The 14,977-nt window shown below is 53.5% G+C and overlaps 6 protein-coding genes across 6 annotated transcripts; 2 read left to right on the forward strand and 4 right to left on the reverse strand.

Moving 5' to 3' along the window:
- Positions 1 to 68: 68 nt before the first annotated feature.
- Positions 69 to 691, reverse strand: BZA05DRAFT_411408 (uncharacterized protein). Its single transcript, XM_051484993.1, has 2 exons — positions 324 to 691; positions 69 to 246 (listed from the first exon to the last, which is right to left on the reverse strand). The coding sequence occupies exon 1, from the start codon at positions 650 to 652 to the stop codon at positions 407 to 409; it is 246 nt and encodes an 81-aa protein (XP_051335414.1). The 5' UTR covers positions 653 to 691; the 3' UTR covers positions 69 to 246; positions 324 to 406.
- Positions 692 to 1,710: 1,019 nt separating this feature from the next.
- On the forward strand, positions 1,711 to 3,858 carry BZA05DRAFT_343988 (Serine/threonine-protein kinase nrc-2; the record flags this gene model as incomplete). The annotated part of the gene is made up of 5 exons (XM_051481105.1): positions 1,711 to 2,536; positions 2,595 to 2,768; positions 2,822 to 3,329; positions 3,384 to 3,694; positions 3,752 to 3,858. The coding sequence occupies 5 exons, from the start codon at positions 1,711 to 1,713 to the stop codon at positions 3,856 to 3,858; spliced, it is 1,926 nt and encodes a 641-aa protein (XP_051335415.1).
- Positions 3,859 to 4,056: 198 nt separating this feature from the next.
- On the reverse strand, positions 4,057 to 4,880 carry BZA05DRAFT_187658 (uncharacterized protein). Its single transcript, XM_051479370.1, has 2 exons — positions 4,805 to 4,880; positions 4,057 to 4,745 (listed from the first exon to the last, which is right to left on the reverse strand). Exon 2 carries the CDS (start codon positions 4,685 to 4,687, stop codon positions 4,256 to 4,258), a length of 432 nt encoding a protein of 143 aa, XP_051335416.1. The 5' UTR covers positions 4,688 to 4,745; positions 4,805 to 4,880; the 3' UTR covers positions 4,057 to 4,255.
- Positions 4,335 to 5,350, reverse strand: BZA05DRAFT_411414 (uncharacterized protein). Its single transcript, XM_051484994.1, has 2 exons — positions 4,805 to 5,350; positions 4,335 to 4,745 (listed from the first exon to the last, which is right to left on the reverse strand). Exons 1-2 carry the CDS (start codon positions 5,105 to 5,107, stop codon positions 4,710 to 4,712), a joined length of 339 nt encoding a protein of 112 aa, XP_051335417.1. The 5' UTR covers positions 5,108 to 5,350; the 3' UTR covers positions 4,335 to 4,709.
- A 1,591-nt stretch (positions 5,351 to 6,941) lies between these two features.
- BZA05DRAFT_187671 (NAD-binding Rossmann fold oxidoreductase family protein) lies at positions 6,942 to 8,715 on the reverse strand. Its single transcript, XM_051479371.1, has 2 exons — positions 7,766 to 8,715; positions 6,942 to 7,709 (listed from the first exon to the last, which is right to left on the reverse strand). The coding sequence occupies exons 1-2, from the start codon at positions 8,361 to 8,363 to the stop codon at positions 7,177 to 7,179; spliced, it is 1,131 nt and encodes a 376-aa protein (XP_051335418.1). The 5' UTR covers positions 8,364 to 8,715; the 3' UTR covers positions 6,942 to 7,176.
- Positions 8,716 to 11,750: 3,035 nt separating this feature from the next.
- Positions 11,751 to 13,167, forward strand: BZA05DRAFT_448908 (uncharacterized protein; the record flags this gene model as incomplete). The annotated part of the gene is made up of 4 exons (XM_051487298.1): positions 11,751 to 11,924; positions 11,988 to 12,238; positions 12,366 to 12,555; positions 12,628 to 13,167. 4 exons carry the CDS (start codon positions 11,751 to 11,753, stop codon positions 13,165 to 13,167), a joined length of 1,155 nt encoding a protein of 384 aa, XP_051335419.1.
- Positions 13,168 to 14,977: the final 1,810 nt, after the last annotated feature.

Genomic DNA, 14,977 nt, shown 5'->3' on the forward strand with positions numbered 1-14,977 from the left:
GAAATCGGCAGGCAGGCAGTTGCAGTTGCCTTCCCCTCCCCAGTGCCCACCCCCTCCCAGTCTCAGTCCAGGGGCCCAGCCAGCCAGCCAGCCAGCCGGAGGTACAGCCGCGACCTAGCCGCAGTTTTTTTAAAAAAAGTCCGGGGCCGTCCGGCGTCCACTCTCCACTCTGCGCTGCGCGGTGGATCTCGTGCATGCGCTGCTGCTTTTGTGAGGGCTTGCATCCCACAAGCTCCAACGCCTGACCTGACACCCGTAAGGTGGAGTAGAGTAAGCGGGCAGGGCGCGATTGAGGGGAGGGGGAAGGGGTGAATGAGGAATACATGAGAGGAAACAGGAAACAGGCAGAAAACGGAGGGGATTGGAGAGTGGTGACTGGTGACTCTGAGAATCGGATGGAAGGTGCCTAAGGTAAGGAAAGGACAGATGTTTCGCTGGCTGGCTGGACGACGGCACAAAGACTACCTGCGGTGTCTACAGTACGGACCAGTACGGGCTGGTAAGGACTAGCACGCGATGAGAAGATGAGTAGATGGTGACAAACAAGACGACATGGTGCTGAGAAGGGGATGATGATGACGAAGAAGGGGAGGAAGGGGAGAAGGGGGAAAAGAGAAAGACGAAGAAGTAGAATAGTGAGAATCGCATTCATGCTTCAAAATCAACAAGCTGATTAACTTCTGACTTTAACTGTATCTATCAGCATTGTAAGTTCCTTACATACTCCCTTACTACATAGTCGCCTTGGCTCTCCATCCTCCGTCCTCCATCGACCACTCACATTCCCACTGCCCAGCACTCCCCTCCCACCCCTGCCTCCAATCCAAACCCAACATTCCACTCGCGCTGCTTAGCAACCCACAAAGTCGCCCGTTCACTCACCAAATTCCTGGCTGTTTCCCCGTCTCAAGTCGCATCCGTCAACTCCTCCGCTTTCGCGCACTACATACCAACCCAAGAACAGAAGAGTCAACTCTCAAGACCTGAACCCACATGCTCTAAGAAAAGATACCTGCCCCATCCGAGAATACACCGACCACCACCTGTGCACCGCCCACTGCCGCTACCTCCTCCCATCACCCAAACCACCCATTGCCGCTACCTCCCATCCGAACTCCCGCCCGCGACGAGGTCGACGCATCAAACGCAAAGGCCGACACTCCAACACACATACCTATACTCACAGCTCGTAGCTCGACAGTCAGACACACAATTCTCCCTTCACCACTCTTTCCTCGTTCTTTCTATCGCTCCCTACACCTACATAATCCCACGTTCCCTGAGATACCTACCGGTTGCCTCATCTACCTAGCCGATCGGTATACTTGACAACCCAACCCACACTGCATCGCCAAAGCCAGTACCCCCCGTACTTTTGTGTCGCAGTAACGGCCAGCACAAGCACAAGCACCTTCCACGCTTGCCTGTCCACTTGCAGTCAAGAAGAAAAAAAAAAGATCATTCTCCTTTCACCTTGTACTACTCGCATCAAGCCTCGCAGCCAGCTCTCGTCTTCTGGCCCGCGTTCAATTCGCTTCCGCACGACGACAACGACGATATATCGATAAACTGGCGACCACACCAGCTCCGCGCTGCCACTCTCCCTCCCTAATGACACAACTCTTTGGCGGATCCTCGTCGCCGTCATCGACGAGCTCGCACGATCGGAAGGCCACGCTCACGACACCACCGTCGTCGTCGAAAGGACACATGCACTTTGGCGGGGGGGCGGGCGGCGGAGGAGGAGGAGGAAGTGGTGGTGGTGGTGCTGGTGGCGGAGGATCGACATCGGCTGCGGCACACGTCGGCTCGAAGCTAAGGAACTTCTTTCGGATAAATTCGTCGAGCCATTCGGGGAACAATGAGATGTCTGGATCGGGCCATGGCCACGGCATGAGTGGTGGGAGTGGTGGGAGTGGTGGAAGTGGAGGAGGAGGGTTACGACCGAAATCAAGATTTCTTCGTGGAAGGTCGACAAGCTCCGCCAGTCAACTGGATCATCCGACCGATATCTCGCCCACGGCAAATGCGAATCCATATTTTGCGCACCAGGGCCAGCCGGCACTGCGACATCACAACCACGACTCCGCTCCAAGTTCGCCACCGGACACGCCGTCGTCGGCGGAGAAAGCGGCGGCGGCGGCGGCGGCGAATGGAGCGGATAAGACGACGGATAGTGGAAAGGCGGAATTGGCAAGGAAGCTCAGGAGGGTGGCGTCCGCGCCGAATGCTCAGGGGATGTTTACCAATGGTCAAAATCCGGACGAGGAGGTCCCGGAGGTCCCGCCGATTGGAGTCATACCTAGCGGCTCGAATAACAATAGCACCGGGAATCTGCTGGTGCCTGGCGATCCGGCGGTAGATCGGTTACGAGGGCAGGCTTTTAGGAGGACTTATTCCAGCAATTCAATCAAAGTCAGGGATGTGGAGGTCGGTCCTGGGAGCTTCGATAAGATTAAACTGCTGGGCAAGGGAGACGTGGGCAAGGTGTATTTGGTGCGGGAAAAGAAGAGTAGTCGGTTATATGCGATGAAAGGTGGGAGATTCTTCCCCCCTCTGGATCATGTGTGCACGAGTACTGACTGTCAGTGTAGTTCTGAGTAAGAAGGAGATGATCAAGCGCAACAAAATCAAAAGAGCTCTGGCGGAACAGGAGATTCTGGCTACCAGCAATCATCCGTTCATCGTCACATTGTACCACTCGTTCCAGTCGGAGGACCACTTGTACCTGTGTATGGAGTATTGCAGCGGAGGAGAGTTCTTTAGAGGTAGCATACCCCCCATAAGCTTAGCACCCGGCATCAATTAACAATGTGTGCAGCACTACAAACTCGACCAGGCAGATGCATTCTGGAGGACGATGCTCGCTTCTATGCCGCCGAAGTTACTGCTGCGTTGGAGTACCTCCATCTGATGGGTTTCATCTACCGCGACCTCAAGCCGGAAAACATCCTGCTTCACCAATCGGGACACATCATGTTGTCGGACTTTGATTTGTCGAAACAGTCCGATCCCGGAGGAGTGCCGACCATGATTGTCTCACGCTCTGGTGCGTCGCAATCCTCGCTGCCGATGGTGGACACCAAATCCTGTATCGCCAACTTCCGCACCAACTCCTTCGTGGGAACCGAGGAGTACATAGCGCCGGAGGTGATCAAAGGATGTGGCCACACTAGTGCTGTGGATTGGTGGACGCTTGGTATTCTGGTGTATGAGATGCTCTTTGGAACCACGCCGTTCAAGGGCAAGAACAGGAATGCTACATTCGCCAACATTCTCCGCGACGACGTTAGCTTTCCGGAGCATGCGGGGGTACCTACAATATCGAAGTCAGTCTGCACCTTCGTTTCCATCTTGTAGACTTCGTTGACTGACGAGAATAGTAACTGCAAATCCCTCATCCGCAAACTGCTAGTCAAGGACGAGAACCGCCGACTCGGATCCAGAGCGGGTGCGAGTGATGTCAAGGGACATCCGTTCTTTAGATCCACGCAATGGGCGCTACTCAGACACATGAAACCGCCGATGATCCCGAATGCCGGCCGCGAGGTCGATGCCGTCAACTTCCGCCCGGTCAAGGAGAGCGAGAGCGTCGATATCGGCGCGGCCAGAGTACAGACTCCCAGCACGCTGCGCGCAGATATGGAGACACCCGGCGAGAAGGAGGTCGATCCGTTCGAGGAGTTTAACTCTGGTGTGTATTATGTTTTCCATCTCTCCGCCACGATAAATACTGACATGTACCCAATAGTCACCCTCCACCACGATGGAGAACACGATGCTGGCAACCATGCGCACATGAGAAGCAGCGATGAAGATAATGCGAAACCACCGAAAGGAAGCATGAGAAGACGTTAGTTGCGTACTTATTGATTCGTGGTTTGCGTATTATTCTTATTTTTTATTTTTTATTTTTTTTGTGTAGTCCCCCCCCCCCCCCTCTCTCTCTCCTTTTTTCTCTTTTTTGGGTGCGGGACGGAGCGGATATCATCTCTTACGGCCATATTCTGAATTGATTTTTACGTGGAGGACGGGGACGAGGCGTGGGAAGTGGGAAGCGGGATGTGGGATGTTGCGGATCGATTGCAACGGAATGCAGATGGAAATGGGATGCGATGATTCGTTGAATGGTGGGAATTGTGGGGACGGTGGGAACAGTGAAACAGTGGGAATGGAGGGGATCGCACTTGGGCGGGGGTGGATATGTCAATTATCGTATGGAGTTTAGATACCTAAGTAAGTACTTCTATGTGGCTTACGATTGTGATGGTGGTGATGGTGGTGAGGTCGTGACAGCACGGGACGGTACGGTGGCGATACCTTGCACACCACACACAGCAGAGTACCATACAAGTACCGACAGAGACAGACAGAGACAGAAAACAATACATTTGACGCCCGCTGGTAAAGTAAAGCAAATCAAAGTAGGTAGTATACAGAACAGAACAGCGCCGTGTATAAACATGAAATGTGAAATATGAAAGGAAAGCAACACTCCCACCTCGTCCGATATGCGATCATATCCTCTTCCTCCATACTGTTGCGCTCGGGGTATACAGGGTACATGGGGTCGCTTTCGGTGCAGTCGGGGATGTCGAGGATGATGGTGATGATGGTAGGCTGTTGGTAGGCTGGTGGATCGGTGCGACGAGAATACTGGAATACCATACATGAGCGTGATATGCATCGGCGAGAGTCGAGAGTCGAGATCAATTCTCCCGCCACTTATGCCCGCAAGTAACACACTGCGCACACTGCGATCAGCCCTATGCAATTCCCCTCGAGTGATGAGTATTTGACTCACCTTATAAAACGTAGTCATAGGCTCATCGGCGCTTCTGATCTGGACCATATAGAAGTACGCCCTCATGCCGTTTTCACAGTTCGCATCAGGACATTGCGCGTCAGTCTGGTCGACATTGTCCCACGCCCCGTCGCCGCCCATCACGTCGTCGACTTCCTTGCGCTTCATCGGCTTGCGCTCGTAGTACTTGCGTGTCAGAAGGAATTGGTACGGGCACGTCCGGCATTCGAGTCGGTTGCTGGCGCTCGAGGGGCAGCGGGATACGGTCAAAGTGTTGGAGCATTGCGGGCAGAAGAGGAGCATTGTGTGGTTGTTGGGAGGGGGTGCGGGCGAGGGGGGGGAGGAGGGGCGCAGGTGGAGGACGTGGAGAGGTGGGTTGGTGGTGGTGGTGCGCGCAAGTGGGTGATGGTGGTGAGGGAGCGTGGTAGCGGTGGTGATGGGACGTGGAGAGGTGGTGGTCGTGGTGAGGGAGCGTGGTGGTGGAGGACGTGGAGGGGTGGTCGTAGATGGGTGAGGTTTACGGCCGGTGGTGGGGTGGAAGGTATGGTCGTTTTTTTCGAGCCGCGTGAGTTCGTGTGTGACTAACTATAGTAACAGCTAACAACTCTAGAGTCTAAACACGCGACACGTGACCGTAGAGGTTCACGTCGCGTCACTCGCTCACTGCAGCCCAGATCGGAGAAAAATTGACACAGTTCGGTAGCGAAAGTAAAAGAGGACTTGGAAAGTTTAGAGTAGGATCTCTAATTATCACACACAGAAATCAAGATTCAAGAAACAAAGAAGCTTGGAAAATGGAAGAATTGCACCGAACACTTTGCAACATGAGAGACTAGCAATAGATATTCACGACCACACCGCTCATCGATCCTCACGGTACGGTACACTATCTGTCCCCACGCAGCTCCCTTCCGCTGGCTCGAAGCATATAGTCGCCGCCGACGACCGCCGCCCCCTCTCGTCGCGCACGATTTTCGCCATTCGACGAAATCGAGGCGGACTAAACCGATGGTTGGGTTGTTCTAACTGTTAGCTTCCTTGGAATCAAGCCCTTGGTTGGGTGAGATACGTTTGAGTCTTGGGCACGAGCGATTCCAGTCCGCTGCTACTTTCCGAGGGGCACTTAGAAAGCGTGAGGAACGTTGAAGCTTGAGTTTGAATGTGGTAACTGCTCCGCTCAGAGTGTCGGTCGAAAACTAAACCTCTGTTGGTTACATCAAGTTACTTCCTCTCGTCGTACATATCCACCGGGGAAGGCATTACCCCCTCATCTCAGCGAACTACCCGCCGGCTCCTTCCTTCCCTCCTTCCTTCCGAACGCCCAGCACCCATTCGCCTATAGCGGCTTGTGCACGGGACTGCGGGTAGCCATTCGAGAGTCCGCGAGAACAGAGAACCGAGATTCTGGAATGGATATCCACAATCCCGTACACAAGCCACCACAGGCGAATTGGTGATGGGTGCATACTGCCTAGGTTCTGGGAACTGCTCCCGAGAGGGGTGGGGGGAGGGGGGTATGGCGCTGGGATGGGTTCGGGCCTTTCGTTACAGTCACAGTCCCCACCCGTCGTCGTCGGAGAAGGACATATTGAGAGGTATTTACATAGGACGCTCGGTGACGCTGGCCGCTCGCGTCTGCTGGAGCCAGGTCGGCCACAGATATACGTACCTCGTCCTGCTCGTCTCCTGCCGAGACTCTCGATTCTCACCTGGACCGTCCTTTCAATCTCAATATCTGAAGGGGAGAACGCGAACAGGACATCGCGCACTCCAATGGACTTCTTTTTGTGGTCAGTTGCGGAGGTTGGGCGTCGAAACGCTACCTAGTGGTGGAGCTTGAAGGGGATTGTAGTATGATAGCGAAAGGACCTAGCCCCAACTGTAGGACACGACCGCCTGCAACTTATGTATTCGCGGGGCCAAAATGTCTGTCCCAACCCCACTCATGGGCAATCCATGACTCGACCGCTGCTCGACCAATAGACAGCGGCTATGCAAGCCACCGGTTGTAGCAGGGTGTGGGGATGACTTCTCGGCGCCGCGAGGAGAGTGGTCACTGGTGCCGAGCCTCGCTTGCGTCTGCATCCCTGTTCCGGATGTGAAGCAGCGTGCTGGATATTTATGTATCACTCGGCAGGTCGTTCTTTATGGGCACATCCGTGTTCTTGACATCTGTGATAGCTTGACAAAACCATTCGATGCTTGCTGTACAGCTCTGGGGATATGGGATCCGGCATGCATACACCACCGTCACACCCCAGAGTAGACAGTCTACCCTTCAAATGGACAGGCCGTCGTTACAGACATCAATAAGACTACATGCATGCCATATGTGTTCCGTCATCCAGTAAAGATGAAACCCCCCAATACAATCATACCCTTGAAGTGAAAATCACTGGCTCTCCCAGTTTACCCCCATAAATTTCTTCCAAAAACTGATGGCGCTGAACCGCGCCCCTGAAGGTGGCCAACCTCTCATCGCCCTTCGCAAACGCCTCATAAAGGCGCGCGACATTTGCCGCCGGCCCGACGTTTCCGCCATCATCCACCTTCACATCCTGAATCTTCCCATCGGCATCCTTGATCCTGACCCTGATATTGTTCGACATGTTCAAGAACACCGACGAGCTCGTGATCTCAACCTCTCCCTTTGTTCCGTAGATGTACCATCTCAACGCCGGCTCGGACGGGTCGAATTGGGGCCCCCCGCGGAGCGAGAATGAGAATGTTACGCCGGAAGTCAGGAAGCCGTGCAGGTTGATGTGATCAGCGGTGTTTTTGGGCGCGGCGGCGGAAATCACCTCGCGCGTTTTCCCGTCGACAATGGTGATGGTCTTGAGCTGGTTGGCGAGGAGTGATTGGAATGAAGTGATTTCGCCGAGTGAGGTTTGAACAAGGTCGACCACTGCTACGGTGAGCACCACTGTATGCGATCCAAGAGAAAAAGAGGAGACGGCTTACAGTGTCCGAAGTGGATAGACACGATGCTGCCGCCAACCTTGGAATCCAAGAAATACGCCATTCCCTGCGTCTCCACTGGCGCCATTTGCGACGCGGCCGCCACAACAGTAGAGCTGAGAACACCTCCGATCCTGCCGCTCTCCACGATGCCACGGATAGTATCCACCAGGGGCTCCACCCTTCCCTGGAGGCCCACAACCGTCTTCACGCCCTTCTTCTCGGCCAGTGCGGCCAGCTCCTCCGCCTCATCGATATTCCTCGCCAGCGGCCACTCGACATACGCCATCTTCCCGGCCTCGAGCGCGGGCTTGACAAGATCGTAGTGGGTAGCGACATTGACCGAGACGACGACGAAGTCGACGTCGGGGTCTGTGGCGAGCGCCGCCGGACTACCGTACACTTTTGTTTTGGCGGGGAGCTTGTACGCGGCCACGACGGCCTCGGCCGCTGCAATGCTCGAGTTGCAGATCGCTACTAGCTCGTACTTTTTCTGCCCCGCGCCCGACAGCAGGTACGGTAGGTGCGTGGAGTTGGCCCACGCATGGGGGTTGGAGCCTGAGGCGCCCATCAACCCGACGCGGATACGGGGTGCTGCCATGTTGACTAGTAAGCGATACTGAGGTGATTGCGGTTGGTGTTGGGATGGTCGCGGTTGATTTGCGATGACTTTGAGAGATATGAAACTGTGGGCCTGGTTTTGTTCTTCCTGGAGAAGAAGCAACTTTATATTGCTTAGTTCTTCAGCTCGGGGTGGGGTGAGCACCGGCCAATGGAGTTCCGGTCCGGCAAAGCTTCGAAAATTTCAAGCTCCGGCTTAGAAATGGTCAAGCGCCGGCTTAGAAATGTTTGAGGATCGGCAGAGCGGCGGCAGATGGCGTAATCGGTTGATCGTTCAAGCGAAACTAACTACCGGTAGCCCGGGTTCCGGCATCTCGTCGCATCCGCTTGGGAGGTTAGTTAGTTAGCCCTCATGCATGCATCCAACACGCCCAAATCCATGCATAGTTTTCTGCTCGTCGAATCTCAATAACAAGACCAAGGTACCAGTATCATCATCTGCCGAACCCGTGGGCTCCTGGGTTTCGTCGAACGTCATCGCTCGCCCGCCTCGCGTATGCAGCTCCGCAGGGCTAACATCGCCGCCCTGAAGGACTTGGCACCGACGTGAGTACTCTACCTATCAAGGTAGAAAAGTGTCTGCGGTCGTTACTCGAGACATGCTCGAAGGGCTCTTGTTGATATGCTATGAAGGTGGGCTAGAGAAACCGACCTATCAGGAGCTGATGCAATTGGTGGGAGACGACGGCCGGGGCGCAATATATCCGGTTTCGCAAGTTGTGTGTGATTAACGCCCTCCCCGCGCGGTGAGTCCAGTCCCTGCAAGTGGATTCAGCGGACAGCGTCTAGTTTACTAGAGCAGTGAGAGTCCCGCGACGGGTATGGACAACTGATGAACTGATTCAATTAGGTGAAAAGCAACGGAAGAAAAGGAGGCCTATCGTCTATGAACCTTTTGAGGATATCTGTGGTGGTTGATAATAGGTGCGTCTGATGTATTGAACAAGAGACTGACCGACTATGTAGACGAACATAAAAGCAGTATCAGAGGACATTTCAACGTTGAGAGACGGCATCAGGTCTACCCGCCTTCACATCTTGGTCTCACCATAGTTACCGCCGCTCGCCGCCCGCCGCTTACTGCAACACGGAGGCGCCCCCGCCCCGAATCCCACACTAGGGAGCTCAGTTTGACTCAAGAGAGGGACGGCGATGGCTACATGGACGGTCTATTGCACGCCGTCCCGTCTCGGGCCGAACTGGACGGTCTGCCGAAGGCTGGCGCTGCGAGTTGAGCGTGGGTGCTCGCCCTCTGATCCGGCCGTCTCGGCTTAGAACAGAATAGGCAGCATAAATAAGCATTGCACTTAACGAGTCGGATATGTTCAAGCAAGTACGTTACGATGGTAAATCTCTGGATTCGAAATAGCAGAGTCCACGAATGTACGGTAGTAGGCAAGACTTCGGGACTTTGGTTCTCATGTTCTACAGTCTACAGGGCTGCATCGCCACTACCAGAACGGCAACCCATCCCAACCCGACAGCTACACCTCATGTAACAACCACTCCCACTGGTTACCCCTTAAATTCAACCTCATCCATCACTTGGATCGTAACTTTAGACTTAGAGTTCCAAAATGGCCACGCGACTCCACTCAACCCGGAAAATCTCCAAAAGTAGGCCAGAATATGTCCAAAGAATTTGCGGAGAGAGTTGTTCTCTTGGTTCGTGGCTACAATCTAGTGAATTTTGAAAGTTTTTCACGCTTGTGATTGAGGTTTTAAACGAGAAGAGGCGCGAGAGATCTTCGCCATCTGGCAAGTCGCAATTTCAGATACAAACTTGCCCCATTCAGCACAAAAATCGTCACCTAAATAATGAATACTCTGGGGGCAAAGAGATGATACATTAAAAGCCCTTGACGGTCATCAACTTTCCAAAAGACAAAGCACCGATGAATAAATGCTGCCGCACGGTATATCACTCGCTGAAACCTGGCAGACAGATAAATCACACCTCTGATGTCTCAAAACAAGTCCTGGAAGCCCTGATTTCACCAATCTTTCTCTACAGCACTACTCTATCGCATTCCAAACGTCACATCGCCAGCTGCCCTGTCGTGGAAGGCTATAGAAGCGGTCCAAGTGTCCAAATTCTTCTCGAGGAGACGACATTTTTATTCTTCCATATTTACCTCTGAGGGTTGCTTATGATCTTCAGTATTGCTACGAAAGGTAACCCAGAATAAATCCTATTTTTAAAAATGTTACGATGGCATAGACCGCCGGACAAAAATTAGCCTCGTTTTGAGATGACGAAAAATGTCGACATTTGCGTCCAAAACCCAATGATCGCGTAAGGTCTGGGGGGCGCCGCTGCGTCACATCAATTTCTAGAGTGGCTACATCATATTTTATGAGTTCTAGGGGTTGAGGGCAAGGGTCATGTGGTGGTGGGCCAGTATGGTCGTGGAAAGTTAATTTGCGCTTCTGGGTGGAAAGCTAGCCTTAAACCATCATTAGAACTACCATAATATGATTGAAACCCTTTATTCGTATCTAAAGAAAAACTCTATCTAGTCACAGCCCTACTCCGGGGTGTTGGTGGTGCGACTGGGTGGGTGGAGGAGTGGCCATTTCTGAGGCGATTTTGGAACTCCAGCGCGTTACGATCCATAGGATAGCACTGATGATAACGGGGGGTTCTTTGCCGCCACCAGCAGCTGCAAGAAGTCGAGAGTAATAGGAACGAGGTTGAACTTCACTGGAAGATTCTTTCGCAACTCTGTTGGAATACCTACATATATGAGTAGTGGCACCGCCGCCGAGGAATTACACCGTGGGAATCCGCGGTTACGCTTAAGGTGCAAATTTCACAGGGTAGTACCTACCTATGTCGACGGGCTGCGTGTACAGCTCCTCTAAACTCGATAGGGAGCGGAAAAGCCTCAAAACAGGCTGTGGACATTGGAGACGATCCTCGGTCAAAGTGTGATACCTGGGCTGGTGTCAAGTGGGCGGCAAAAATCCGGGATATCGCGGAGATCGTGCGGAATCTACACATGCATAAGGTATCACTCCTAGTGTTGTACCAGTGAAGATGGTAATGGCCCTTGGTGGATCGCCGTGGCGGCCGTACGTGTTTTGGAAGCCAAAAGATCTGAGTATCTCCTACGTATGAATATCGTGCCTTGGATCCAACGAGCATATATATAGAGGGCTCGAAGCGATTTACCTAGGTATTGTAGCGCTGCGCATTGGCACTTGAGTCGCTGATCGGACGACATGGTACAAATAGTATCCGCTTTGATTGATTGTCTCTACACGGTGAATCCGTGGAACGTGTGCAAGATTTGATACATAGGTGCCACCGATACCATGCATGATGTGCGCTTACAGCCGCACATCACGAACCCCGTGATCGCCTATGAACACCCTCTGCCCACCGGACCACGAGCGTCAACCGGCCACTACTTCCACGATGGACCCTCTTTCGATTGCCCCATCGGTAGCATGGTTGTTGCAGGTCGGAGCCAAGGTCATCGGCTTTCTTTCCACCGCGATCGACGCCCCCAGCACTGCCCGCAACACTCTCGTAGAAGTACAAGCACTCCACGGGATATTTCGCTAGCTGGACGACTTCATCGTAATTTTCGCCCAACAGAGCATAGCTCGCAAATCCAGGATTGCAATCGACGACCTGGTTGTCATCCTGACGGGCTGCGTGTGTAAATTCTCTGAGCTAGATAGGGACCTCAAAGGCGTCAAGACGGACTACGCCTACAGCACCAAATATCAGTTTCGGCCTTGGGACAGCGTCAAGTGGGCAGCCAAAGAACAGGATATCGCCAAAATACTGCGGAACCTACAGATGCATAAGACTTCGCTGAATCTATTGCTGTCGGTTTATGCATGGTTAGTCTAGGGTCCCGTCGATGATACTTCCCCGGGGCTCCACCCAGCCCTTCCCGAAGCCTGATCTCTTTCGCACACGGCCAACACGTGCGTACGAATAGTTGCTGATACAGAGCTTATTACCTAGTGCATCAACTCAGCAACTGCAACCCGACATGAAAGAACTGAAGCAGTTCATGGTGACAGTCAGGGAGGCGGTCCCGGACCTTGTCGAGCGTATAGCAGCAGCAACTCCTCTTGAGCGTAACGACGATGCATTGCTAGGCCTTTCGGCAGCATCTGGACACGGCTTTTGCAGAGTTCTGGCTGAGACTCGGGTATAAAAGAAAGCGGCTATGGACTCATCAGCTAGTTCTTTCAAGACCACCCGCACGACGGAATCCAAATAGTCTCAGCTCACCGGTCTGAGCCTGGCCCAGATATCGAATATATCCGTCCTCTATCTTCCGGTATACAGTTGCGAGCTGAATAACGGCAGTATGTATGACCAGGGGAAAACCGGCGACAGCGGGGCGCAACTACAGAGCATCACGGGTGGGTTGCTCTCCTTAGGAAGGATTAAAAAGCCATGGAAACGCCACCGCAAGATCACCACCACCACCACGGTTCGGCATCGCTTGGCCCCAGTTACAGAGCAAGTCATTACACTACACGAAGCAGCTCGCCAGGGAGATGACATCACGGTCAAGGCTCTTCTACAAACGCCAGGTGTCGACGTTGAGTCCCGGGATGGCGAAGGCTTTACGCCACTGCACATAGCGGTGTACATCGGACACGTAGCTACAGTGCAGCTACTTCTCGACCGGAATGCCGATGTCGACGCTAGGTTCGACTCCGGCTGGACACTACTTCACTTAGCAGCCCGCTACGGACATAGACCTACAGTGCAGCTACTGCTCGACCAGAATGCCGACATTGAAGTCAAGTAAAACCGGCATGCTACGGCATTGCACTTAGCGGCTCAGTACGGACACATAGCTACAGTGCGGCTACTGCTCGACCGGAATGCCAACATCGAGTCCACTAACGATAAAGATCGGACACCGCTTCACCTAGCAGTCGACAAAGGATCCACAGCTACAGTGCGGCTTCTGCTTGACCGCAATGCCGACATTGAAGCCAAGGGAAAACAAGGTTTTACAGCGTTGCTCTTAGCGACCAAAAGCGGACATATAGATAGAGTGCGGCTGCTGCTCGATCGGAATGCCGACGTCGAAGCCACGGACCACAACGACTGAACATCACTTCAGTCAGCAACCCGCTTCGGACACACAGCTACAATGGAGTTACTGCTCGACTGGAATGCGGACATAGAGGTGATGACCATCCGAGGATTCACCGCGTTGCACATGGCGGCTGAGGACGGAGACACAGCTAAAGTACAACTACTGCTCGACCGTAATGCCGACATCGAAGCCAAAGAAAACCGGGGTTCTACGCCGCTGAACATAGCGACTCAACAAGGACACACAGCTACAGTCCAGCTACTACTCGACCGGTGTGCCGAGGCCGTGGACAACGACTGGACACATGTTCACCTGGCAGTCCAGAACGGACATGCAGATGCATTGCAGCTTCTACTTAACCTGGGTGTCGATATCGAAGCCAAAGGCAAATACGACCGGACGCCACTTCACGTGGCGGCGCTTTATAAGTGGGATGCTATAATACAACTACTGCTCGACCACGGTGCTGTTGTCCACGCCAGAGATAGGCACGGCTGGACGGCTCTGCAACTAGCCGAAAATAATGGGCACGAGGCCACGGCACAGCTGCTTCGACAGTTTGCAATTGGCACCCCTAAGGAGGACCAGGCTGCGGTTGCTGGTTCGGTTTCCCGGAACAGGCGCAAATGACGACGCCGCACGATTGGTATGATACTATTAGCAAGATGGGCAGCTGTCGGACCTGTACATAGCAGTAGAAACAGTGTAATACATACTGGCTTCGCTTCCAAGTTCCAATTCACATTTGTTGCCCGAGCTAGGTACTCAAGATAGCCCGCCACCGAGCGGCCACCTCATCGCCGAAAAGTGCGCAGCAAACCACGACCTTCTGCTAATCCTCCGGTAACAAGTCGGAGCTGAGGATGTGTGAGGTGAGAACAGGCACTGCCGAGGGGCGGCATGTGGCGAGCACAGATAGGTAGAATCACACATTATATGGTGGTGCCGTATGGCGAGCAGCCTGCAGGCCCCCATGAATACCTTTTGAAGCACTGTAGGTAGTGCCCGGAGGGTGAAGCAAAACATCCTATTGTACGTACGAGGTCGAACGAGTGACTGGCAAGGTGAGGTGCACCGTGCGAACCCATATGGCCGGATACCCATCAGAACGGGTTTCTCTAGGACTGTCGTAGTTATGATTCTCAGGCCAAGGGCAAGTCGTGGCCACCACCGTCATATCGCCGTAAGTGCCAAAGTAGTTGCTCCCGCACAAATCTCATTAACTATATCTCACTCGTTTCGCTGCTGCCTGCTGGTTTATGACCGTAATGGGACTAGTGTGTAGATCATAGTCACGTGACGTGGGCGGCTGGCCGCCACCATCGGACTGGGACCAACCCTGTCAGGCGCCACCTCGGACCGGACGGACTACCTCCAAACGGTCTGGACGGCCGTTCGGGCCGGACTACGGAGCACACTGTCCTCGGCATCGCTAATGCGAGATCCCCGTGGATCATACTCTGGTTGGTCCCGAAGGATATTACTAATGCGACAACCTAGAGTATAAGGAAGA

The sequence above is a fragment of the Tricharina praecox genome (genome assembly GCF_024521635.1).
Source record: "Tricharina praecox strain CBS 144465 chromosome Unknown BZA05scaffold_35, whole genome shotgun sequence".
Taxonomy (NCBI): domain Eukaryota; kingdom Fungi; phylum Ascomycota; class Pezizomycetes; order Pezizales; family Pyronemataceae; genus Tricharina; species Tricharina praecox.